The sequence below is a fragment of the Aedes albopictus genome, chromosome 2 (assembly GCF_035046485.1).
Source record: "Aedes albopictus strain Foshan chromosome 2, AalbF5, whole genome shotgun sequence".
Taxonomy (NCBI): domain Eukaryota; kingdom Metazoa; phylum Arthropoda; class Insecta; order Diptera; family Culicidae; genus Aedes; species Aedes albopictus.
Window position 1 is genome coordinate 266,866,314 of NC_085137.1, and position 27,967 is coordinate 266,894,280.

General features: G+C 41.0%; 2 protein-coding genes across 2 annotated transcripts; both read right to left on the reverse strand.

Moving 5' to 3' along the window:
* Positions 1-470: 470 nt before the first annotated feature.
* On the reverse strand, positions 471-23,639 carry LOC134286523 (uncharacterized). The gene is made up of 2 exons (XM_062848148.1): positions 20,648-23,639; positions 471-1,222 (listed from the first exon to the last, which is right to left on the reverse strand). The coding sequence occupies exons 1-2, from the start codon at positions 23,637-23,639 to the stop codon at positions 471-473; spliced, it is 3,744 nt and encodes a 1,247-aa protein (XP_062704132.1).
* A 228-nt stretch (positions 23,640-23,867) lies between these two features.
* Positions 23,868-26,896, reverse strand: LOC134288973 (uncharacterized). Its single transcript, XM_062854925.1, has one exon. It carries the CDS (start codon positions 26,668-26,670, stop codon positions 23,872-23,874), a length of 2,799 nt encoding a protein of 932 aa, XP_062710909.1. The 5' UTR covers positions 26,671-26,896; the 3' UTR covers positions 23,868-23,871.
* Positions 26,897-27,967: the final 1,071 nt, after the last annotated feature.

Below are 27,967 nucleotides of genomic sequence, written 5' to 3' on the forward strand. Positions count from 1 at the left end.
GCGGCTGTTTCGTCTAGGGCCAGGGCTACGTTGTGTGGTGAGGAGGGAGGATCCAGGCGACGACAAACAACTACTTTGGTTTAAAACTTTGGATATATATTTGCCCCCAAGAGGCACACGCCTGCTCGGGAGTGATCTTCACTTACTAATCTACTCTACATGAATTCGCGTGCACCTTATATAGGTGCACACAGTACGGATGGACAATTGAATATAAAATTTATTGTTGATTAACCGCGCGCGCTGCTTTCTGCAGCTTGGCGCAATCGTAGATTGGCGCCAAGGCAGAGAAGCTGCACGCTGGATGGTGACAATTGTGCGCTGCGTTGAAGGGAACAATGGGCAGCAATTTCAATGACCGATCTCTGCACAGCACACGCTTGGATTGGAATCAATTAGCCAGAGATGACGCCGACAAACGGGTCGAGATCGAACATCCCGGCGCCTCAAAACGAAACTATTTTTCGTTTTCAATTTTTGACCACGGTGTCTGTGTAGCTTGCCGTCGTCGGTAGGATGGAAGGATGACGATTATTTGCTACTGCCACAGCCGCAGGTAGGATTCCGATGATCGTGGTACGTTTGCCTGCCTTTATACACGTTGGTCGTCCGATGGAAAGATGATCGTGGAATGCGGAGTGCTTGAATGGTGATTGGGTTTGATTGATCCGGATGCTAGCTAGTTGGTTGGTTTTATTGGGATGCTGGCTGGCGGGAGACTCTTGCTTGACGGACGACAAGCGTGACCTGACTACGCCGAGTGGAAGGTCAGAATTCCCGGATGCCTGCGGATACATACTGCCAGTGGTCGAGTCGGAGGTGAAGCCCATGCTTCGGAAGATCCACGCCGCCGGTGGATGGAATGCCGTTTGACTCGCCAGTAGGATTGGGTGCCGTCGGTCTGATGCGATCAGTCCGAATGTGGACGCGCCGGTCCGGAGGGTGACTGTTTGGTGTGCAGCTGGATTCACCGGTTTCGGATGTGGACACACGGTATGGATTGGCAATGTACCGGTCCGAATTGGAAGTGGAATGGACACGCCGGTCCGGAGGGAGGATTCACATTCCTGCACGGGGACATGCCGGTCCGGAAGGAGGATGGATGCTTTCGTTGCCTCTGTCGTCGTCCTGGAGTAGTTCGCGATCGCTTGCGTGGCGATCGATCCTGGGATTTCCGTTACTTGGGATGGTTCGGTTCGAGGTCGCTTCCTAGCGGCCAATCCTGGTCACGGCACCATGTTTCGTCTAGGGTTGAGTGGTGGAAGAGGGGGATCCAGGCGACGATGAAGAACAACAACTGCTTTCCAAACTATTTGGGTTTATTTGCCCCCGAGAGGCACACGCCTGCTCGGGAGTGATCTTCACTTACAATTCTACATTACATCAATTCGTGTGCACCTTTTATAGGTGCACACAGTACGGGCGAACAAATAAAATATAATTATTCAATTGCCGCGCGCATGGCAGTGCGCTGGATGATGATTCAACTGCGCCCACCGCGTCGTCGGGCTGACGATGGATTTAACCCGCAAACACCCGGAACGATCTACTTTTGGCAGAAATGCAATATCTTTTTTGTTTTAAAACATTTTACCCCGAATTTTTTTTATAGTCAAGGGGAATAGTTGTGCTAAGAAATGCATGGTACCTCCCCCCTTTGCACCCTCCCCCCTTTTGCGGGGAGGCGAAACTACGTGGCTTTTTTTTGTATTTTTTATAAATTCTACATGTTTTTGCTCAAATTTCATCGTTTTGCTAATCATCAATAGTTTTCACTGGTCCTAGACATGCAAAGTATTACTACTCATCATAGTCTGTTGAAGTTTTGATCCCAGAGCTATTCTAAGGCCTCCAAAGTAATCTGAAGTTTGTGACACAAATCTGACATTCTCAACCAAATTTTATACACGATGAATGATTACAGAACATTGTCTACGGTACTCAAAAAGCCTCAAAGCACCTCTAGAAAATTCATGGTACATGAATTGGGTGATCTAGGTCATCCAAACTACTCTGGAATTCATTTTCTTAAGATCTAAAACATCTACCATCGTTTGTGTGCACTCTGTTCGAGAAATTTAGTCACGTTGATGTCCATTACACCTTACAATGCTATGAACAACTTGATATTGTGGTAGTTGGACATTCCATGAAATACAAATGGCCTCCAATACACTTTGAAGTTTGGCTTACGATATCTACATACTGTCTCTTGCTTTAGTTGTGAAAATTTTTCGTGGAATGTAGTCTATACTGATGATGGAACCTCAGTGCACATCTATAATGCTTTTGGTACATTCATGGGATATTCCAGGCTTTCCAAACTATTCTGGAATTAGGAACTTCAAGGTCTACAGGCTCTACGCTTGTTTTTCTTCACTCTATCGGCATTATTCTTTCACGATTGTGTCTGTTGCACCTCATTATATTACGAGTATCTGTATTTGTTGCTATTTGGGTGTCCACTGGCATACAAACGGACCCAATGTATTTTGAAGTATGGGTCGCAATATCTGTAAAACTTAGGATATTTCTATTGTAGCGAATGCTTGCGAAATATAATCTACACTACTCTTAGAACCTCAGAGTGCAATTCTGATATCCTAGCAACATTCACTTGGTGATCTAGGTCATCCAAACTTTTCTGGAATTAAGACCTTCAAGCTCTACAAACTCTACTCTTGTATATCTTTTTTATCGATGTACTTCTTCCACGATTACCTCTGATGTATCTCATAATTTGTTGCGTATTTGTGTTACTTGTGCATCCACTGACATACAAATGTTCTTTATGGTATTTGGAAGTGTCGGAAATTACCCAAGAATTCCTCTAGGCGTTCCTCGGAAATTCCTCCAAGAGTTCCTCAGGAATTCATCGTGATGTTCTCCGAGAATATCTCTACGAGTTATTACGTTTGAAATGTGAATTAGAAAAAAGTCCTAGATTTCGAGCATGGAGAATGAAATGATTCGTGCACCACGTGTTGAGAGCCCCTGCAACAGACCCGTCGATTCTATCCATCATCAACCAAAACCACATATATCTCAGTTCAGTACAGGCGACAGTTTGGCTACACATACTCCGTCATCTACACGACAACGCGACAACGATGATCACTAGTTCTATCGCCGACTTTGGCGAACAAGACGTACGATTGAGATGTGGCCAGAGAGCAGAAATCGTATCGTCGGTCGAAGCGAGGTCCGGTTCGAAAACTTTTCTACGGGTCGGCAGTAGTAGCTCGGGAAGCAAGCTAGATGTGGTAGAAGATGTAGTCAAATCACTTACAGCATGGAGAGTTTAGTGCGGATTCCCGATCAGAAAGGCATAACAAAAACATAACATAATTGTATCAACGGTTGATATCTATATCAAGGTTTGTTATATTGAGATATATTTGTTGGATTCGGTACGAAAACTAGTTTGTATTATTTCAAGGTTCTAACAAAGTCAGTTACAATAAATGAATATGTGATTCGATCATCATTATATCAACATTATAACAAACTCAGTAATAATTTTTAAAATGCAATGTGTAACTAATCAATATTTTTTGGTAGTGTTTAGTGCGTAAATTAACCGCGGTATGGCACCATTGTGTTTAGAAAATACACAATTGTTGATATCCTTTATTATATGAACTACCAAAAAAGCACATGTCTTCATCAAATTTGTACAGAAAGCTTATGACTTCGGAATGTGGAAAATGAGGTAAGCAACTCCACCATTACGTGATGATATTAGGTAATTTTAAATGTTTCTTATCATGATCCAGATCACCTGCACAGTTCGTTTGTTCAGAAAAGTAGTTCATGATTCTTGAAATTCTTGAATGGTGTAAAATTGTATGCACAATTTCACTACTACGAGCTATTTGATATGTTAAATCTCATTACTCTGCTGTCCTAGGAAGTTCGGATCATCACTCATCAGTGAAGTTGTCGAGAAGTCCTTGGCTCTCAAGTGGAAATTGTTATATGTAATTGAATTGAGGCGTTTACAGGATTTTGTACATGTCTTACAGGTTGAATGTTTATTATAGATGGCTACGGAGTACTTTCAAGGAATATTTCTATATATATTCAAAGTATTTCTCTTGTAGGTCTTCTAGGGAGCTCACTAGAAGTTCTTCCAGAGATCTCTCCGAGAGTTTTCTCGACGATTCCTACGTGAATTCTTACTGACGATCGTCTAGTCAAATATTCAAATATTCTCCAAAAGTTCTTAAAGAGATTTCCCCTATAGTTCCTCTAGAAATTGTGGTTGGAAAATTCTTCAGCTACTTCTCCAAGGATTTCTAAAGAAAGGCTTCCGATGATTCCTACAAAAAAATACTCTAAAGATTCCTACGGTAATTCCTCCAAGGAATTCCAATAATTTTCAAAGGTTTCCTCCAGGAATTTCTGCAAAATATCCATAAGAAATTCCTCCACGTATTCTTCCGGGTAATCCTCTAAGAAATTCTTCAACAATCCTCCATGACCTCCTCTTTGAATTCTTCAAAGAACTTTGCCCCAAGGATTTGTTGGAAGATTAGCTCATATACGTGTTGAGATCCCAAGTGAACCACTCCTATGAACCATCACAGAACACGAAAACACATTCCAATTCACCAATTATATTTCACCGACCAGATTACGTCACCTTAGATCTGTCGGAGCTTTCAACTTAAACTACTAATATGAATTCAATTGTACAGTATACAGATCATTCGTGATAGAGATTTTTCTCAAGGTTTAACTTAAGTTTAAAATCCAACATACATTTTGTCCCTTGAGAATTTCTTCAGAGAATCCAAAAGGGAGATTCTTTAAGACATTCTTAGCTAATTACTTCAGCCTATGAATCAAAAATTCCTTAAAGGATTCTCCATCAGGGAAAATCTATCAGAAATTCTAAAGGATCTCAGTAATTAATTAAGTTCCAATCCTAATTAATCCAATTCCAATTTCTTCGAAATTTCTTAGTATGTGGTCACTTAGTCTCTGTTGTGAATATCACGACAATTAACTACAGCTTTTTTCCGCATAGATAATCTGTGTGTGCATATCTGCCGATCGAAATGGTTATGTACTAGCAAATGAAGTGTAGTTGTTTTGTTAAAGTTAAGAATTTGCGGTGGATATTCCTACCGAAACATTCACCACGTAAGTGCCATAATACTACTGAACAACTTTGCAGAAGGAATATCATTGGTTAATAATAATGAAATCAAACATGCCAAAAAACGCTTTAAACATTTAAATAAACGCTGGCGCAACTAGTGCTTAGTTACATACTTTTCACTATTTGAAAGTCATTAGCTATCTCTTCAATTTAGTTAATAACACGAAGATATAATTGCTATCAACTGTATTAAAAACAGTTTCGTCTGACGTCCATTCGCGTAGGTACAGCGATGTGGGCTCCAGCTTCGAAGTAGTGAACGCTGGCTCTAGTGCACAACGAGCGCACACGACATTGAAGCTGAGGGACTAAGGGGCGATTTCTTCACCCTGGCTTAAGCGTTAAGCCAGGTTTAACTGTATGGGTAAGCCTGGCTTACCGGTTAAGCCGAGGTGAAGAAATCGGCCCTAAATGGGCTGTAGTGCAGTAACGTGCATGGTGACGTCATAACTGGGTATGGTGACGTCATACTTTCCCTCTCCGGTAATGTTGGATCAGCAGGTCTATTTATAGAGGAGCTACCAATATGAAGAATCTTTTCAGCATATATCGCCCCTCACTTCAAGTGCTGTGATGGCCTCACTGGTAAAAACGACGAGCTCCTGTTCTAAGATCTAGCCGTCGTAGGTTCGAATCCCTGGGTTATATGTATACTACGTGGAGAAGTTTTTTGATGCCAGTAACTTTTTACTAAAAATAAAATTTCACTCTTAAAATTGATTACCCAAAAATGAGTTAATTTTTACACTACTTAATTTTTACCCAATATATTTAAAACTGCTCTATAACAAAATGTGATATAATTTGATTGATTTTTTATATCTCATTTTGTTATAAACTTGTAATAATTGTATCAAGACCTGTTATAATTATGTTATGACTAGAGCAATTTTAGTTATAATTTTTGTTATTTTAACACCTAACCAGCGAATTTTATAACTCATTCTGTAATGAAAAATCTTTGTAATAAATAACTTAATTGGTTATAATTTTGTTATGCGTTTCTGATCGGGTTAGGGGGTCCAAAATTCGACCATTACCCTAGACCATATTCCCGGCAGAAAGATGGGTTCGGGAACAAGACTCGTGGCATTTCCGGCGACACCGAGGCGGCGGAAAGAAGAACGTCGGCAGGACTGGGTACGCTGTTGCTTCATGGAGGCGGAAGATGGTGCACAAAACGTTAGGGAAGATACGATAAGGGAAGTTATCATAATGAGATGAAGAATATAAGAAAAAAATAAGATAAATAAATGTGAGGAAATGTGATTTTCCGTGTTCTAAATGCGTGATAGGAATGCGCAATCCCTTAAGATGTTACAGAGTGTCTCAGGACTTCCCGTGAAATTCTTCAGAAGTTTCCCAGCAGTTTCTCGAAAATTGGTTCAGGAGCTATGCTGGAATTCCTTCAGGAGTTCCTCGGGAATTCCGCCAGAAATTCCCCGAGGATTCCACGGGAGTCTCCCAAGGATTTCTTCATGTGTTCCCTAAAAACTCATCTAGGAAGTTTACCCAAGAGTTCCTCCAGGAAATTTTCCAGGGATTCCTCCAGCGGTTTCTCTAGAAGTTCTTCTAGTGATTCCCCCAGGGATTCCTGCATAGATTCCTCCATGGATTTATCCACGAATTCATTCAGGTATTCTTCCAGGAATTCCGCCATAGTTCCCTCAGAAGTTCTTCCAAGATTTCCTCCAGCAACTAACCCAGGGATTTCTTCAGGATTCAAGGGATTTTTCCAGAAATTTCTCCAGGGGCTCCTCCAGAGTTTCCTCCAGCAATTCACCAAGAAATTTCTCCGAAAATTCCTTCAGAAGGAATTTCTCAAAGAATTCATCCAGAAACTCCTCCAAGACATCTGTCTAGAATTCTTCCAAGAATCCCTCCAGGAATTCCAAAAACTCCTACTGTACCTTCCCCAAGAATTTTACCAGAGAACCCTCTAATATATCTGCCAATAATCCCTTCAGGAATTTCGTCAGAAATTCCTCCAGGGATTTTTCAATAAATTCCTTCAAAAAATTTTAAAAATTCTCCTGAAATTCCAGAAATTTAAAAATCCTCCAGAAATTCCTTTATGAATACCTCCTAGATTCTTCAGAAAACCTCCAGAAATTCCTCAAGAAAATACTCCCGGGACAACACCAGGGATTCCACCGAGAATTCCTTCAAGGAATTCTATCAGAATTTTTTTCAAGAAGTCCAACAGGAACTCTAATAAAAATTTCTCCAAGACCTGCTCCAATATTTATGTCAAAATTCCTCCAGGAATCCGTCCTGCAATTCGCCAAGGATTCCTTTATAAATTTCTCTATGAAAACCTCCAGGGTTTTTCAATAAATACCTTCAGAAATTCCTCCAGAAATGCCAATTGGAATATCCCCGAGAATTCCTCCAAGAATTCCTTCAGAAAATCCTCCAAGAATCTCTCCAGGGATTCCTTGAAGATTTTTTCAGGAATTCCTCCAAGAATTCCTACAAGAATACTTCCAAGAATTTCTTCAAGAATTTCTTGAAGAAATTTCTGGAGAATACCCTGGAGGAATTCCTGGAGTACTATCTGCAAGAATTCATGTAGTAATTTGTGAAGGAAGTTTTAAAGAGTTTCCCAGGGAAATCTTAGAGGAATTTCTCAAGGATTTCCTTGAACTGCGAGGAAATTTAGAATTTATTTTGTTCAATTTTTAATTTCTGGAGGAATTTCTGGAGGATTTCATGAATTATTTCCTGTAAGAATTTATGGAGTTGTTCATGAGAGTAATTCCGAATTCATGTGAGGTATTTCCCGCAAGAACTGACATTGAAGGAATTTCTGGAGAAATTCCTGTAGTAATTCCTGGAAGAATTCCTAGAATATTTCTTGAAGGAATTCCTGGGGTGTTTCCCGGAACAATTCCGAGACTATTTCCTGTAGTAATTCCAGAAGGAATTCGTTGAGTCATTCCTGGAGATATTCCTGGAGTAATTCCTGAAAAAACTCCTGGAGTATTTGCTTGAAGAATTTTTTGGAATATATCCTGGAGTATATCCAGGAAGAATTCCTGGAGGAATGACTGATGGAATTCCTGAAATAATTTAAGGAGGTATCCCTGTGAGGAATTCCGGAAAGAATCCTTGTTGGAATTGCTGAAGGTATACTGGGATAATTTTGTGGAGGAATTCCTGGAGGTATTTCTGGAGGAACTCCTGGAAGAATTTCTGTAGGACACCGTGGAGAAATTTCTGAAGGAATCCCTTGATGAATTCATATATAAATTAGCAGTTATTCATGAAGAAATTCCTGGAGGTATTTCTGAAGGAATTTCTGGAGAAATTACCCGGGAAAATTACCCGTAGAAATTCTCAGGAGAATTTTTTGGAGTATTGCCTAGAAGAATTCCTGGAGGAAACTCTGGAGGAATCCCTGGAAGAATTTCTGGAAGAATCCCTTGAATCCTGAAGAAATCCCTGGATTTGTTGTTGGAGGAAATCTTAGATAAATTCCTGAAGGAGCTCTGGAGAAATCCCTGACTGAACTCCTTGATGAGTCCATGGAGGAATGGTCGAAGGAATCCCTGGAAGAATTTCTAGAAAAATCGCTGGAGGAATCCCTGGAAAAATTCCTAAGAAAATTCCTGGAGGAATCCCTGGAAAACTTCTTGGAGGGATCCACGTAGAATTTCTGGAGGAATTCCCGAGGAACTCCTGCAGCATTTTTCGAAAAGTTCTTGAAGTAATTCCTGATGAACTCCTGAAGGAATTCCAGCATAGCTCCTGAATAAATTTTTCGAGTAACTGCTGGCAAACTCCTGAAGAATTTCACGGGAAGTCCTGAGGCATTCCCTAGGAACTCGTAGATGTTCTCGGAGAACACCACGAAGAATTCCTGAGGGACTCCTGGAGGAATTTCCGAGGAACGCCTAGAGGAATGCTTGGACAATTTCCGACACTTTCATATACCATAAAAAGATCATTTGTATGTCAGTGGATGCACAAGCAACACAAAGAAATACTCAAAACATTATTAGATACAACAGAGGTAATCGTGGAAGAATAAAGTAAAGAGATACAAAAGTAGAGCTTATAGAGCTTGAAGGTCTTAATTCCAGAATAGTTTGGATGACCTAGATCACCAAGTGAATGTTGCTAGGTTATCAGAATTGCACTCTGAGGTTCTAAGAGTAGTGTAGATTATATTTCGCTAGCATTCGCTACAATACAAATATCCTAAGTTTTACAGATATTGCGACTCATACTTCAAAATACATTGGGTCCGTTTGTATGCCAAGAGACGAACCAGCCAAGGGCTGAAAGTCTCTCTAATAAAGACAAATCAATCAATTGTATGCCAGTGGATACCCAAGTAGCAACAAATACAGATACTCGTAATATAATGAGGTGCAACAGACACAATCGTGAAAGAATAATGCCGATAGAGTGAAGAAAAACAAGCGTAGAGCCTGTAGACCTTGAAGTTCCTAATTCTTGAATAGTTTGGAAAGCCTGGAATATCCCATGAATGTACCAAAAGCATTATAGATGTGCACTGAGGTTCCATCATCAGTATAGACTACATTCCACGAAAAATTTTCACAACTAAAGCAAGAGACAGTATGTAGATATCGTAAGCCAAACTTCAAAGTGTATTGGAGGCCATTTGTATTTCATGGAATGTCCAACTACCACAATATCAAGTTGTTCATAGCTTTGTAAGGTGTAATGGACATCAACGTGACTAAATTTCTTGAACAGAGTGCACACAAACGATGGTAGATGTTTAAGATCTTAAGAAAATGAATTCCAGAGTAGTTTGGATGACCTAGATCACCCAATTCATGTACCATGAATTATCTAAAGGTGCTTTGAGGCTTTTTGAGTACCGTAGACAATGTTCTGTAATCATTCATCGTGTAAAAAATTTGGTTGAGAATGTCAGATTTGTGTCACAAACTTCAGATTACTTTGGAGGCCTTAGAATAGCTCTGGGATCAAAACTTCAACAGACTATGATGGGTAGTAATACTTTGCATGTCTAGGACCAGTGAAAACTATTGATGATTAGCAAAACGATGAAATTTAAGCAAAAACATGTAGAATTTATAAAAAATACAAAAAAAAGCCACGTATTTTCGCCTCCCCGCAAAAGGGGGGAGGGTGCAAAGGGGGGAGGTACCATGTATTTCTTAGCACAACTATTCCCCTTGACTATAAAAAAAATTCGGGGTAAAATGTTTTAAAACAAAGAAGATATTGCATTTCTGCCAAAAGTAGATCGTCCCGGGTGTTTGCGGGTTAAACAATGTGCAGCGTGGTTGAATAGAACAATTCACATCACACGCTGTTTGGATGTACCTAATCAGTGGACAATATTTGGCGCGCTCTTGGCGCGAGATCAAACAGCGGCTTTTCGGAACGTCGCTTCGATCTCTTCAAGACTTCGCTGATATTCCTCTTCAATTCGTCGCTCCTCATCTTCATAATATTTTCTCCATAGTGCACCTTGCTCTTCCAGCAATTGCAGTCTACGTTCTGCCGACTCCATTGCAGCAAACTGTTCACTCGGCGATTAAAATCATCGAAGTATGTTGGGGTGAGATTTCTCTTGAGCACGAACGAACACCTATCGACAGCAGCCTTTTGATGTAGCAGCTTCGATGCTGTTCAAATATATTTTATTTTTATTTACAAATGTAGATTAACATATAGAAGCTTACATTTCAGTGCACTAATTCGCGGGATTGCACAAGAGACCCTGATTCCGACCAACGACTTTCTACTTCTAATAGTCTATTTTACGAAACGACAACAGTGTTGATATTGATATTAACACTCACGGGCTTGGGCGCAACCTCCTGTCAAATTTTCATTCATGAAATGAGCGATCAGCTGATCCGAAACGTCTCGTAAAATGGCTCATTATATTTTTCCCATGCCTTCTAACTTCAGTGTTGCCAGTTTCACTATACTTAAAAAACTACCACAACATGAGTCGTTAGTGCCTTTGTGGAAAAACGAGGCTTTTCACACAGCAATCGAGTTTTCTGTGTTTCTGCATAAAAATCACATCCCCGATGAAAGTGTTTACGAAAATGTTTTCGATTACAGCAGAGCAAATAATTCTAATATCAGAGACAAATTAAATAGGGCAAATTGGCAATCTGTCTTGAAAAATCAACAGAATATGGAATCTGCTGTTGAAGTTTTTTATAAGTTGTTACGGGAAATTATTCAGGAAGTAATCCCGGTTATTACGAAGCGTAGAAGTAAGTGGTAGAAGTTTCGACTCGAAGAATCCCATTTGGTTTAATAGGCAAATCATCAATTTTAAAATCGTAAGCGAAACGCACATAAAGCTTACAGAATTAATGAAAATCATGCCAATTTGGTGAAATATTTGGATATATGTGATCAACTTAATGTTGCCATTTACTGAGTACAATCTAAAAACAGAAAATGAAATCAAATCATGTCCTAAGAACTTCTTCAATTACGTCAAGACTAAACTGAAATCATGTAACTTTTCATCAAAAATGACATTAGATGAAAAAGAAGGGGATAATGCTGAAGAAATTTGCAATCTTTTTGCAACTTTTTTCCAAGAAACGTATTCGAATTTCTCAGACAATGATCGTGATTTCGCGTATTTTTCACATTTTCCTGAATTTTCGAGAGATGGTGGTGTTAGCCATATCAATGTTCAAAACATTTTGCAAGGTCTTTAGGATCTAGATGGCAATAAAGGGCCAGGACCAGATGGAATTCCACCAGTGTTTATGAAAAACTAAGCAATCCAGCTCTTAACTACTTTATTTTGGTTATTTAATATGTCACTCGATTTTGGTGTTTTTCCTAGGGAATGGAAAAAAAACCCTTCCAATTTATAAATCAGGCAAAACAGCTGATGTCCGCAACTATCGTTGTATTGCCATTATTTCATGTATTCCAAAACAGTTCGAGTCAATCATTTATAAATTTTTGTTTGGCCAAATAAAAAATCGGATAACAAACGCTCAACACGAATTTTTTAAAGGTCGTTCAACTGCTACCAACCTTTTGGAATTTGTAAATTACTCATTGAATGTAATGGATAACGGCAATCATGTTGAGGCACTCTACACTGACTTCAGTAAAGCCTTCGATAAACTTGACATTCCTATGTTGATTCACAAGCTTGAAAAAATGGGAATTGAAATAAGTCTCCTTACCTAGATTAAGTCATATTTAACTGATCGTCAGCAAATAGTAGAATTCAAAGAGCAAAAATCTAATCCAATTCAGTTTACTTCGGGAGTACCCCAAGGCTCACAATTAGGTCCTCTTCTTTTTATTTTATATGCTAATGACATTTCTTTTGTTTTAAATAAATTGAGGATTCTTGTATACGCTGATGATACAGTGACCGGCACAAAAAAGATCCACCATGGAGTAATTACAGTTTCTAATGAAAGCTACATCCAAAAATGATAATATATATCTTTCAATGAATGCACTTCATCCATTACACATTGTTCTAGTAATCTGTGTTGAAAAATATTTGGTTTTTGAGGAATAAAGTGAAATCTGATATGACTGGGAAAATTGCTTTAAAATTGGGTATGACTGAAAAAAAGATCTACTTAGCAATTAATTCTGAAACTTCAAAACTTCGCCAAATTTTCACACGTTTTGCTTCTTGGTGTACGGTATTGTGATGTTTTAGACATATGAAATTTATTTTGACATGAGTTTTATTAATTTTAGGGTGATATGGGGCGAATTTATTTTTCATGGTCAGTATAATGGGTAAAAAATTCTCTAAACCACAGAAACTATTTGTAAGTAAGAATGAATGCTTTTAATATACAATATAACAATAATTCAACTTGCAGACATACTGGGATGTGCTTTTTTGGACAATTTTAATGAGATTCGGTCGACTAATGCGAAGAAATGCACATGTTGTGAAGAATATTAAGGATTATTTGAATGGTTTGAATGGTTCAAACGTAAGAAAAACAGTTTAATATATTGTTACATAAAGATTGGATGTAAATGTATAGTAGCTACCAATGTGTACAGCTTTTAGCGAACCATTCCATTATAATACACTATATTGTAGCTGGTACTCTGTATGGTACAGGAATGGTTTTCACCAAATACCCTATGGTTAGTTTTTATCCGGGCGGATAGTACACGTTCCGGAATTCGCGATATTCAGGAGAAAGTAAAACGCACTTTACTTTGTCTACATGTTTAATGGTCAACGGACTAGTACGGACTAAAAACTATAAACATAAATACATTGTCAAAATCCTTCAGCATGAACGTTTCGTCAACACATACATACATTCAAACAAACTCTTGAACACTCAAACAAACTGTCAGAGCGATTCCAAGCAACAGCATCAAAATTAAGGAAAATTTTTAATTCATGATTTTCTATTGAACTGAAACTTTGCACAGTTTTTCAGTTCCATCTAAATCGCCATTTTTCGATATTAAATTTTTATTTAGAGCCACGACTAACTTTTCAAAAGGGTGTATGTGAAAATGGTTCAAAAATATTCAAAAATATGCACAGCAAAAACGGATTGTTCGATTGTTATGAATTTTTCAGCAAAGTTAGATAGCTAAATGGTGATTTCTAAGAAAATATACACTGTAAAAAAATCTATTTTATCATTGAAAAACATCATTTTTGTCACAAAAACTCAAATATCTCAAAACCCTATCTTTTTACCAACTTGAATTTTTTAGGGAAAACGGTCCATTGTATTAGCAATCTACCATAAAAATTTGGTGATGGTAAACTAATAAACAAAAAAGTTATAACATTTCAAAAATTTCACAATTTTTACCTTTAGTAAAAAAAATTTTTCTGTGTAAATTATTTCGGCCGGGAATCGCGATTTGATGCTGATTTTATTGTTCAGCAAAGTTAGATAACTAAATGGCGATTCCTAAGAAAATATACACTGTGAAAAAAATCTTTTTTAACATTAAAAAATATCATTTTTGTCACAAAAACTCAAATATCTCAAAACCCTATCTTTTTACCAACGTAATTTTTTAGAGAAAACGGTCCATTGTATTAGCAATCTACCATGAAAATAAACAAAAAGGTTATGACAATTCAAACATTTCACAATTTTCACATTTAGTAATAATTTTTTTTAGTGTAAATTATTTCGGCCGGAAATTGAAGTTTGATGCTGATTTTATTGTTAATGGCCTTGCGTGAGTAAAACAAGTTGTTTTTATTATATATTATATATACATATAATATAATATACTATGTACCGTAATGTTCCGATTTTATCACGCCCTCCGCGCATTAGTCGTTTATTCATTAATTTGCTGTTACATTTGAGGACAAGTGTTTTCCCTCTTCTTCAAGATGAATGTTGAAAGCGTGTTTTGCAACGTTAAAAATATTGAAATGGGTATAGATGTTGAAGAATATTACAGGGCATTTTTGAAAAGGGGCGTAATTAAATTGTTTAAACAGATGTCGCTGATGGCAATTTCTCAGTTGTTGTCGTTTTCGAACTTCCTGCGCCCTGCTTTACCAATGATATACAGATGGCTCGTTTGTCAAATTCTAGACGGCAGGACGTGCAAATGCGTAATTTTGTACACAATGTGGACATTTGGGCATAACCAGTCTCTTTCAGTTTATCTATGGTGCTTTCGGTGAGATTTCGTAACTCTTTTGAACATTTTTTTTTCATCAAACGGTCTACAAGAGAGCGTTGAGTTGAAGACCTTTGAGAAAGCGACTGTTCATCTTGTTCGTTAGATTATAATAAACAAAATCACTTATTAATTTTAACTTACTTGTTTGGTGTTGGTGGCTGAAGAAAAAAAATACTATACAATTTTTAATATTCATGGCGGTAGTATTTTTTTGTTTTTTTCGTGAGCATTGTCAGGTATGTATACTAGCGTGGTTCAAAAAATCGTTTTTGCTCCACACCGCTTATTCGATTCCTAACCAGATTATATGCCTTCCCCCAAAATTTGAGCTCATTTGGTTGAAAATTGAGACTGCACAAGCCCTTCAAAGTTTGTATGGGGATTACTATGGGAAAATGATGTTTTTCATTCAATCCACCGTAACATTTACCTAAGTGCCCTAGTGGGTTAGTTGACTCTTGGTAATCCTAGGCTACTCTATCAGCTACAACTTTGCAGAAGACCGCATTCAAATCGGACGCCTCATTAATTAGTTACCGATTTTTATCCAGAATCGAAATCTTTACTCATGATGGTTAAACTAATCGGAGGGCATCACTGCATTTTGCAGTGGAACATAGTAGCCATGATTTCAGTGTGCTATCTTTGGCGCCATATGCAGCAATGTTGCCTGCTGGGAAGCTGAATGATCACTGTTAAAGTTTGCCCAGTTGGATACAAATCGATAACTAATTAATGAGGCGTCCGATTTGAATGCGGTCTTCGGCAAAGTTGTAGCTGCTAAGTTAGCCTAGGATTACCAAGGGTCGACTAATCCTCTAGGACACTTGGGGAAATGCTACGGTCGATTGAATGAAAAACATCATTTTCTCATAGTAATTCCCATACAAACTTTGATGGGCTTGTGCAGTCTCAATTTTCAACCAAATGAGCTCAAATTTTGGGAGAAGACATATAATCTGGTTAGGAATCGAATAAGCGGTGTGGAGCAAAAACGATTTTTTGAACCACGCTAATGTATACAGACAAACAAACGTAACACTGGCGAAATTTTCATTGACCACGCCTTCAACGATCATTTTGAATCTTGGTTGTGGCTTTCATAACAAGAAGAGCGCCCATCGTTTTTCTTTGCGTTTGACGTTTCACACTAGCGCCTTCTGATGACGATATTGCACAACGCAGTGTTTCGTGAAACATTTCCACCAGGTGGTGATAGTGTGAACTGGGCGATGAATTTTCACTAAAATTGTTCTAGGCGTTTCGTCTGTTTGTCTGTGGTATGTACCTCTTTCGCATTCTTCCGATCATGAAGTCTGTTCTCTACACACTTAATTTTGATTACCGAGTTCGGTAATTTTTTGACGAGATTAAAACTGCTGAGCACCGAACTCGTTCAGCAAAAATGCATTGTTTACCTTTTCCATACGATTTTGACAGTTGTTTTACTGAGCCTCAGTAAAATCGATTACCGAAACTACCGAGATCGTACTGCTGTTATAATCTCGTCAAAAAAGTACCGAACAGGCAATTCAGAAATAAGTGTGTAAGAGGGATTTTTTTTGCGGATAAACTAGACGTATACGCGTATAAAAAAACTTTTATTATACAGCTTTTGTCTTAAAAATAAATTCAATTCCATTTTTCTTATAATCAACAGCTTTTCAACTCTATCAAGGGATTTTTTCACCAGTCACGTACAATAAAAAGTATGACAATCTCAATATTTTTGATCACAACACTGGATCGCGTCTAAGTTTCAAATAGATACTATAGTAATTACGAATAATCAAACTAAAGTATCATGAAAACAACTTGTTTAATTCAGGCGGTAGCCTTTACAATAAAATCAGCATCAAAATATAATTCTCGAAATAATTTACACAGAAAAAATTTTTTTTTTGTTACTAAATGTAAAAATTGTGAAATGTTTGAAATGTCATAACTTTTTTGTTTATCAGTTTACCATCACCAAAATTTTATGGTAGATAGCTGATATAATGGGCCATTTCCCCTAAAAAATTGAAGTTGGTAAAAAGATAGGGTTTTGAGATATTTGAGTTTTTGTGACAAATATCATATTTTTTCAAAGTAGAAAAAGAAATTTTTTACAGTGTATATTTTCTAAGGAATCATCATTTAGTTATCTAACTTTGCTGAAAAATTTATAACAATCGAACAATCCGTTTTTGCTGTACAGCTTTTAGAATATTTTAGAACTATTTTCGCATACACCCTTTTGAAAAGTTAGTCGTGAGTGAATATGAAGGTTTAATATCAAAAAATGGCGATTTATATGAAATTGAAAAACTGTGCAAAGTTTCAGATATTTTTGAAATGGTCGCTCAGGATCGACTGACATGACTCCGTGGAATTCCTCGTCATTATCATTACCAGGGGGCTGCCACTACACTTCTCCAACATGAATGAGTTGTATGTTTTCAGTGATTCTTTGAGCGTTTTTAGTCGGACTGTGTCCTGGCGTTTGAAAATGCTCGTAAGAGGTTTAATTTATGTTTTGTTTCGCAATGAGTGTAAATCGCGGTAATGTTCCGTGGCAACGAATTGCGTCTCAGATCGGTTTATTTTTGTGAGGAAGGTTGGAATCTCGTTTTCTCGCTTCGGGCTGGGGTAGAGATTACTGACTGGACTCATGGTTTTGTCCATTTAGGTGGAGACTTTCGTAAGTACATCTAATATATCGGCAATATGTCCTGGTTTTAAAAGATGTACTTCATTTTATGTTGTTGAGCTTGCTCAGAGTTTTAGTCGACTACTCTGAGTTGAAGCTATGATGTTTGTGAGTGTTGTTTTGTGAGTATGAATGAAGTTAGGGTGGGAGGTATAAGTGTGGTCATTGTCAACATTTTCTTTTTCATTTGGTCAAAATAGATTTTTTTCTTCGTGAGGTTTGTTTCGTTGAGATCGGGTTTCTTGTATTCTTCTTCGGTTTTAAATTTTAAATTGTGAATTGTAATGGCATGATAGGTAGACATTTTTTGCTGGAGACCGGAGACCACAGGTCGCTGATGGTCAGTGGCAGGTGATGAACTGCATATTGTAAATAAAGATGGAGTTGAATTCGTTCAATGATGAAACTATATGACGATTAACACTTATGTGGCCGGCAGGGTACCCGGGTACCTTTTTCAATTTCAAATCTCGATATTTTTATGATTATAGAGACTAGGATGTTGGAACTCTGTTAGATCTTAGAACTCGTGAATATACATCTATTAATGGGATTGACCGAATTTTAAAATGAGGAGGGGCAGGGGGAGTGGCTCCTGCATTTTTTTTATTACGTGGAAGGCCGGCAGGTTACCCGGGTACCCACGAAATTGAAATGATCATGTCTCCGTCAATTTTTCATCGATTTTGGAAATTTTTTAGCTCATTCAACTCAGAAACTCATCATCTATCGGAAAAATATTTAATTAGACCGATCTAATCACCGTGGTTTTCAGAAAATCCATATTTTTGGGAGCATGTCCTTATACCATATTGAAACCCACATTGTTGAGGCTAAGATATCTTAAAGTGTTTATGGTCAACCATGGCCCCACGGAAAGCGTGTTCCGAAAACACAGTTTCAAAGTCAACACGTTTTATGATTCCAGGCCGGTCAGATACAATATGCCAAAGCAATTATACGATGCTTGGTACCGAAATTGCTACTAACCTACCGAAAATCCCGTATATTGTATTGTATAAAAACATGGATTCGGAAATCCGGATTTTTTGGTACCTATGGTGATTGGACCGGTCCAACCAAATACGATCTCGATAGATAATGAGTTTCTGAGTTGAATGAGGCAAAAACTTTTAAAATCGGTGGAAAAATCGCTGAGATATGATTATTTCCATTTCGTGGGTACCCGTGCACCCTGCCGGCCTTCTACAGGTGTTTTTTTTGCTGGCCACACTACGGTTAAACAGGCCTACGAAAATTTGATTGGCTTTTGTTAACCATAGCATCGCCAATCAAACTTTCGTAAATTTAGGAGGAAGTGATGTAACGAACTTTCAGTTCGTTGCATTTTTGTAAATATTAAAATATAAATTTAGCTTAAGTAAAATGAATTCTTTAAAAATAATTTGAAATATCCTAAAGTTCCACCATTACTTGTACCGCGAATTCGAGCTTTTTCTCTCTGCGCTCAAGCACTCAGTGTCTCACATGGATTAGATGAGTGCTAAAGAAAGTTGTAACATGTGACCGCAAATGCAAGCGCATGTGATCACATCACAGCGTTGGTTGGTGGCCATCGACCTGTGGGAAACCTTTTCAGGATTTGTTGGCCCCGGGAATTCGTTAATGAGAATTCTCTCCGATATTCTGATGCGCTCGGCTGGCGAAATCGTTGCAATACGAAGTATCTAATTTCTCTTGGACACAATAGACTGTTAGACTGAGTAAAGGGAATTTAGAGACTTCGTGAAGTCAAATCCGAGGGCAAAGATTATTAAAATATTTCGCGCCTTATCTGAGGGTTTCTGGCTGTTACTCGTTCACTTCATCTGCATTGTGGAAGAGGCAGGAGTAGTTCAGTTTTAGTTCCGCGTCGTGAGGTGTAATTTTCAGGTGTGATGTCCCTTAGATTATTTATTCAAGTTCAATTCTTCTCGCCACCTCACCATTTTCCGTTGGAAACTATTCCTGACCCCACTCTGCAGGTTCAAGGATTCCGGCCAGCGCAACACGTGGTCGAAGGGGGCCGCGCCCGTCAATTCCGCGCCCCAGACAGGGCAGAAGGCAGCAGCGAGCAGCAACAGTTTTTCCCGCTTTCGGTGACGACCGTAAGTACAAGTAGAAGCCCACAAATCGTTTGTGAGGCGCCGACGGCGTCTGAGTGATGCGTGAAGCGTAGACGTCCGTTGTCCGACAGGAGAGCGCGCAAGCGTGCCAGGAATGTGCTATAGGTAAGCGTCGACCAAATCAACCCGCCAGTGTCGTAAGTCAGCAGCGTCCCCCGACGCGCCGCACCTCAGCACCGTAGAACCCACCCAACGTTTCGCAGCGTCGGTCAGAAGCGCTGTAGAGCCGCAGCGTCCCCCGACGCGCATCCCGACGACAGCGTCCACAGCGTCGGTAAGCCGAGCAGAGTCATCATCTGGCGATCATCCGTCCCCGTCGTGCTGATATGGTACCGTGAGTAAATGCATGCAAATCAGTGAAAGTCCCATGCGCATTGTTCGGATAGAAATGCAAACGGTCCTCAGAGCAGTCTTGTTGTTGACAGCTTGAAGCTAAAATTAGGTTTTATTTTTAAATAGATGGTTAAATATTACTGTTTAGTAAAACTTACAACAAGTTTTTCTTCTATCTATCTCGGGCAGCCGATGGTAACGTTTTTAGCCGGATAGTAATCGCTCGTACCTTAAAGGTTCATATAATTTGCATATAATATAGCACATAAGTTAATATTGTATTAAACTTGTCGCATGTAGAACTTACTACGCTAGGATTTCAAGTATGCATGAAGAATTCTGCCGTAGCGGTCTTTAGTTAATTCATAGAAATTAAGGTTACAAATTGTAGTTTAGCTAGGATAACAAATTATAGCATTAAATTCATGAAATTCAAGGCATGTTTCTCACTCAACTCACTAGTTAGTGTGCACAACGCTTAGTATACAAAATAGATTGAGTTCACTTGGATTATGCACAGATTTTAACAATTTAGATTATTTAGCATAGATAAACGTGTTTCATCCATATAGATTCTAGACGTTCTATTATCTCTTCATCTGCCTATTCCCTACAGCCTATCTGCATGCATAGGTAGTCTCCCTGACGGTTCTATTGACATATGCCGACACTACCCACGTTGGTCGCAACTCGTCGCATCTGCAACAGGGGCATCGGTATGCTCGGCGGTACAGGGTTGTCCCGATATACCGAACACATCTCCGGCTCGTAATCCTGTTCCGGAACCACAATCCGGAGCAGCGTTACTTCCCTCGATCTCCAGTACCGCCAGGTTAGCGGTTGCCCGTTTGACCAATCCGTAATTGGTCCTAACAATCGCTTGGCGAATCCTTCCATCACCTGCTGCAATTGGTTCTTCGACGATCCCTCTAATCCACGCTTTGCGCCGGTTTCCATCGACGATGTACACAAGATCACCTTTTCGTAACGGCGTTGACTCATCAAACCACTTACTGCGTCGATTGATACTCGGAGTATATTCTTTCAACCAACGTTCCCAGAGATTATTGGAGAGCTCTACAGAACGCTGGTACGTGTCACGAAGTGCACTAGCTGGATCGGTAGGGGGTAGTACTTCGTGGGGTTCGTTTGCAGCCGTTCCTCGAAGAAAATGGTTAGGAGAAAGAGTCTCCTGAAGAGCACCTTGGGATATGTAGACAAGTGGACGACTGTTAACCATATCTTCAGTTTCAGCTAATGTGGTGAGAAGGATTTCATCGTTCAGTCGACGCCCGTCGTTGAGCACCGCCATGACGTTCTTCACAGTCCGGACCATTCGCTCCCATATGCCTCCCATATGAGGAGCGGCAGGTGGGTTAAAGTGCCATTTCGTCCTAGCACTAGTAAACTCCTCGGCACATTCTGCGCTGATTTCTTGCCATTGCTGCACAAATTCCTTGCTTGCAGCTTTTAGATTGGTACCGTTGTCGGAAAAATACTCTGCTGCGGGGCCCCGTCGACAGATGAAACGTCTGATCGCCATTGTGCACGATTGCGCTGTGAGGTTGTGGGCCACTTCAAGGTGGATAGCCCTAACTACTAGACACGTGAATAACACTATCCACCTTTTTTCTGAACGTCGACCTACCGAGACTTGTACCGGACCTAGGTAGTCGATCCCAACAAACGTAAAGGGTCGCTTGTAGGGCGTTAGACGTTGTACAGGAATGGACACCATTCTGGGTACCTTCGGTAAGCTCTTGCGTACCTTGCACCAGTTGCAGCTTCGCTCGACTTTCGCCAACACAGTGTTCACACTGATAATGAGAAAGCGTTGTTTTATCTCATTTTTGACAGTTTCCCTAAAGGCATGACCGTACGCTTCATGATAGTGGCGCACTAGAAGTTCGGTTACTGGTCCATCTCGGGGAAGGATGACTGGGAACCGCATGTCGAACGGTAGATTCTCGGCCCTATCGCACCGCCCTTCCATTCTCAATACCTTTTCGCTATCTATGAGAGGCGTCAGCTTATAGAGTGTGCTGCTCTTTTCTAGGGTTATCCACTTCGATGGTTCGAGGTCTACATTTTTCAGGAGCGTTGTAATTTTATCTCCAAAGTACTCGTATTGCGCGGATCGGAAAAGAAGAGTTTCAGCTCGTTGATACTCATTTTGCTTCAGAGGCACCCGAGTCGAATATACGCCGGAGATTATGCGATGTTGTTGATTCTTCGTCGGTTTGAGTGTTTCGATGGACTCCCCGCGTATTTTCCGTTGACAATTCGAGATGAATCGTAGCGCGCTCGCCAACGTCCTCACGAGAACGTTCCATTTTGAAAACTTGGTAGCGTCGATCAGCTTATCTGGGAACGTGACGTCGTGGAACAAATGTACAGCCCTTAATTCCGCTTTAGTGTTCGTAGGAGGAAGTTGTTGACGCGGCCAAGTTTCTTGGGATTGGTAAAGGAAATTTGGCCCACGAAACCATTCTGGAACCAAGCCACAATCGCTTCTCCACTTCGTAAGGCAGTCAGCAATGTTCATCTTCGAGGATATCCACCTCCATTCCGACAGCTTTGTTAGGCTTAAGATTTCCCCGATCCTGAAGCTGACGAATTGTTTGTAGCGTTTTTGATCCGACGCTATCCAAGACAGGACAGTTCGGGAATCAGTCCAGAAAAAGGTTTGATCTACTTTAAGTGATAAATGTTGTTTGAGTTGCTGCGACATCCTTGATCCCAGTACAGCCGCTTGCAACTCGAGTCGGGGGATCGTAAGTTGTTTTAGAGGTGCTACTTTGGTTCGTGCCATAACCAAGGAACACTTGACTAGACCGTCGACTTCAATCCGTAGATATCCAGCACATCCGAAGGCGTTTTCCCCTGCGTCGCAGAATATATGCAGCTGTATGTGTCCAAAATCCGTTGACTGCACCGTGCCGAAGTAGCTACGTGGAATTTTCAGGCTGGCTATCTCTGGTAACGCGCTTACCCACGATCTCCACTTATTGTACGAGTCGTCGTCAACTTCCTGGTCCCAGTCGTATCCGGACCTCCAAAGATCTTGAACTAGCATCTTCCCCAACGAAGTGAACGGGGCTAGAAGGCCCAAGGGATCGAACAAAGTCATAACTGAACTAAGAACGACCCTTTTTGTTGGTTTGGTGGAGTGAATCGATGAGACCGCCATTCCGGATGGAACAGCGAATGACAGAGTGTCCAACTGCGGGTTCCAGATAACGCCCAGCACTCTTTCGTTTTCGGTAGCTTTGTCCTGGTGAAAGTGTACTAATTCGGTTGATCCTTCCTCGCCCAGACCGTTTAGGACCAGCGGCGAATTCGAAGACCAGTTTCTGACTTCGAACCCCGCTTTAGCGATGATAAACCTTACTTCCTTGGCTCTCTGTAGAGCTTCTTCCTCAGAGTCCAAGCTATCAAAGTAATCATCCACGTACGTGCGGTCTACAATTGCAGAAGCAGCATCGGGAAACTGTGTCGAGTGTTCAAGAGCGTTCCGATTTTTTATAAATTGGGCCGAACAGGGAGAACACGTAGCCCCAAAAGTAGCCACGTCCATAATATAGACCACCGGAGGATCCGTTGAATCGAAGCGAAATAGGAAGCGCTGAGCTTGCTTATCGGCATCCCTAATACGCAACTGGTGGTACATTTCGCGTATGTCGCCACCAATTGCTACTGCTCGTTCGCGAAATTTACAGATCACCGACGGTAGGGAAGTGAGGAGATCTGGGCCCTTGAGCAGGTTTGAATTGAGAGAGACGCCTCCGACAGTGGCCGCCGCATCCCATACAAGGCGCACTTTGTTTGGCTTTTTGGGGTTGAGGACCACATTCAGCGGTAGGTACCAAACCTTGGAACTGTCTACGCTTGCCAACTCGGTTTCAGTTGCCTTTTTCCACGTACGCTTCAATTTGCTGGTGAACTTCAGTTTTCAGCCGAGATTCCTTAGAAAGCCTTCGTTCTAGTGCCATCATCCGCTTCAACGCCATCGGGTAACTGTCTGGAAATGTTACGCCATCGTGTTTCCAGATCAATCCCGTTTCGAAACGGTCTCCCACGCGTCTAGTCGTTTTCTCAAGAATATCTCTTGCCCGTACGACGTCTTCTGTTTCTGGTATCGCTTCAGTTTGCTCGTACGGATCTTCCATGGTGTACTGCGCCCTTAGCAAATCGTGTAGATACTGATTGCTCACCGGTTCTACTGAGTGATGATGCACGTACGCCTTCGGTGAGGTCCGCTGTTGATTTGGACCGTAGATGGACCACCCTAGTAGTGAACGTACGGCAATGGGTTCTCCGGAATTCCCCACCTTTGATTCCAGAGGAGCAAACAGGTGGAGATTGTCGAGGCCAATCAGGATGCGAGGAATTTCCGTGCCGTAATCCGAGATCGCTAGTCCTGTTAGATGATGGTATCGGTTGATGATCTCTTCGAGAATGATGTCCTGTTTGGGCAGAACGAGTTCCTTCACCGTACGTGCTTCGTTCAACGCATACCGTTTCGAACTTCCTCTTGCTGATATTTGAAGGCAGATTCTCCGTGATCCTTGCTCGTACCGCTTCATTTTCGCTGTCCAGACAACTTCTAACGGCTCTGGAATACCGTCAGCTTTGAGCGTGTCGGCAATCGAATCTTCTACCAGCGTTGTCGAGGCACTTTCGTCGAGGAACGCTGATGTTTCCACCATTCGGTCTCCGCAGTGTAGCGTGATAGGGACGATGCGGAATATTACCAACCTGTGCGACTGCAAATGTGCGTTACTCTCGACTACCGAGAGTTGGATGCTTTCTACTGCTCGGTGGAGTAGAGTATGATGGCTTTTTGTGCAGTTTGGTGCATTGCAGCGCCCTTTGAACGTGCATGGTGCTTTACCATGGTCGTTGAGACATAATTGGCAAAGTTTGAATTTCTCAACGATTTCTAGCCGTTCACCAATATTGAGCTTGGCAAAATCATCGCAATATCGCACCTTGTGGTCGTTTCGCTTGCAGACGACGCACGGCTTCCTTGGTTTCGGATGTGTTTTCGAACGCGACCCGCTTGGCCTGTTTGGTTTAGCGTTGTGGGTGTTAACGAACTCCTTCTTCTTCGGCTTACTTTTCAGCGACTGACCGATTATCCCATGCTCCGCTCCAGTGAAGTCTGCTACCTCAGAGACCTCCGATACAATACCGTTGATGAAATCGGTGAAGTTCCTTAGCGGCGTACCGACTTTTCCGCGCTTGAACCGGACCCAGTCCAGTTTATATTCGGGCGGTAGCTTGTTGACAAGCTCTTGTACTAGCATGGGATTACTCAGATGATCGTACAACCCAGCTGCCTCGAGGTTATCGCAGAGTTGTTTGACTGTGATCCCGAAGTACAGGAACGTCTCGAGCCGATCCATTCGTGGAGCTTGGGCCTGTCGTACCTTCGCAACCAGAGACTTCAGCAACTTTTCCGGGTTACCGAACAGTTTCCGGAGATCTTCAATAACTTCGGGTACAGAATCCGGAATCAACAGGCGGCTTTGCACGGCTTCCTTCGCCAGTCCCTGAAGGCTGTCTTGAAGCCTTTTTAAATTGTCCGTGTTGGTAAACCCACACGCGGCCGTAGTATACTCGTAGCAACTTATAAAAAGCGGCCACACCTCCGGCTCCCCACGAAATACTGGTAGATGCTTAGACACGGCTTGTCTATCCGCTAGCTGTTCTGGCGTAGGTCCTCGTCCTCCAGCGTAACCTTGAGGTTGATCTTCGGGCCTTCGACGGTTCCTAATATTCCGGATGACGAGTTGTTCCTCCGCAGTCAAGTCCGATCGATGCAGAAGTTCGTCCCATTCTCGGGAAACGTTCGTTGGTGCTGGTGGATTTTGCAATGAATGTTGAATGGAACGGGTAGCTGGCTCGATCCCCGGCTCGTTTAGCATCGTGGGTCTTGGTAACTCCCGGTTGACGTTCCGCAAGTTGTTCCCGGTTGAAGGCTTGGTGTGTGAGCATTGAAGAACCGGCTCATGTCCGCCATACTTCTTCGGATATGCTCCTCGTGGATCATCCCTTACCGTGTCCAACCAGGTCTTCGCTCTGTCAACCCCTGCTGCACCTTCTTCTTCATCATCAGTCTCGTCATGTTCTTCGTACTGTTGAGAAAGGTCCAGTTTAAGTTTCTGGAACCGACTTCGAAGTTCCTGGCGCCGTTGTAGAAACTCCTGTTCATCGCGCAGCTGTTGTTCCAGGACTTCTTGTTCCTGTGCCAGCTCCTTTTCCTGCATTTGCCGTTTCAGCAGCCGCTTCTTCTCCAGGAGTTCCCGTTCCATCTGCAGACGCTTCTCGTGCAGAACTTTTTCTTCGTCCAGCTGTTTCACTTTAGCACTTTTCTCATATTGCAGCTGCGCCAGCGACTCCTCGAAACTAGCGACAATAGCGTCCACTTTCCCCGACTCAGACCCAGTATCACTCTTACTACTAGTTTTCTTACCGGTCTTCTTCGAGGGAATCTTTTTGGAGTTTTTCGGCACCTGCAAGGTATTCGTGCACTTTGTACAGACCCACTGTGACTCCTTTACGGCTTCGGTGACACCGGCGCAAGTATAGTGGGCCCACTGGTCACAATTGTCACATTGGACCATATCGTCTACGCTTTCATGATCCTCGCAGAGCATACAGGTGAGATCGCCCGGTGCATCGTTATCCTCCGGCATTTCGAGGTTATCCGAGAGTTGTTCTTCAAGATTGTTCGGATAGAAATGCAAACGGTCCTCAGAGCAGTCTTGTTGTTGACAGCTTGAAGCTAAAATTAGGTTTTATTTTTAAATAGATGGTTAAATATTACTGTTTAGTAAAACTTACAACAAGTTTTTCTTCTATCTATCTCGGGCAGCCGATGGTAACGTTTTTAGCCGGATAGTAATCGCTCGTACCTTAAAGGTTCATATAATTTGCATATAATATAGCACATAAGTGGATATTGTATTAAACTTGTCGCATGTAGAACTTACTACGCTAGGATTTCAAGTATGCATGAAGAATTCAGCCGTAGCGGTCTTTAGTTAATTCATAGAAATTAAGGTTACAAATTGTAGTTAAGCTAGGATAACAAATTATAGCATTAAATTCATGAAATTCAAGGCATGTTTCTCACTCAACTCACTAGTTAGTGTGCACAACGCTTAGTATACAAAATAGATTGAGTTCACTTGGATTATGCACAGATTTTAACAATTTAGATTATTTAGCATAGATAAACGTGTTTCATCCATATAGATTCTAGACGTTCTATTATCTCTTCATCTGCCTATTCCCTACAGCCTATCTGCATGTATAGGTAGTCTCACTGACGGTTCTATTGACATATGCCGACACTACCCACGTTGGTCGCAACTCGTCGCATCTGCAACAGGGGCATCGGTATGCTCGGCGGTACAGGGTTGTCCCGATATTCCGAACACGCATGGTGTAGTTTTTTTGCCCGCTCCCGATTGTTAGTTCGAGACGCGTGGCGGCGGCTATTTTTGGTTTGACCACAGCCGGAGTTGAAGTGAATGCAAACACCGCACAAGAGCACGTGATAGGAAAGCATTAGGAAGGTAGAATAACGAATTGGAGAGTATGTACATATAGAGTAAGAGAAGGAGAGAGAAAGTTTAACACTCCAAATACCGTGATAAAAAAAACTCACGCGGAATACCGTGATCAGAAAAAAGTTGGAACTTTTACTTTGAGCAGCTCGTTCTCAGACGTCTGTGGTCCGATTCAAAATTTTTTTTTCAGGGATCTTCTACCCAACTCTTCTATTTTTGTGTTCTGTAAAAAATATGTTTCTAGGGATGCTCATTTTTTCCCAGACTTGCGTGAGTAAGGAACATTTTTAAAAAACCTCACTATTTTTGATTGGCGTTCCAAATTTTAAGAGTGATTATGGAAAATGACTAGAAATCGGTATACTTGCACACTACGAAAAAATCAAAATTACTTGTGACGTAAATTTACTGCACAGAA

Excerpts from the sequence above, each read along its gene's own strand:
- LOC134288973 (XM_062854925.1), bottom strand. The coding sequence starts at position 26,670 with ATGCCGGAGGATAACGATGCACCGGGCGATCTCACCTGTATGCTCTGC.
- LOC134286523 (XM_062848148.1), bottom strand. The coding sequence starts at position 23,639 with ATGTACCACCAGTTGCGTATTAGGGATGCCGATAAGCAAGCTCAGCGC. Across the intron at positions 1,223-20,647 it reads TGCGACGAGTTGCGACCAAC|GATTGGCCGCTAGGAAGCGA; the intron begins GTGGGTAGTGTC and ends TGCCGTGACCAG.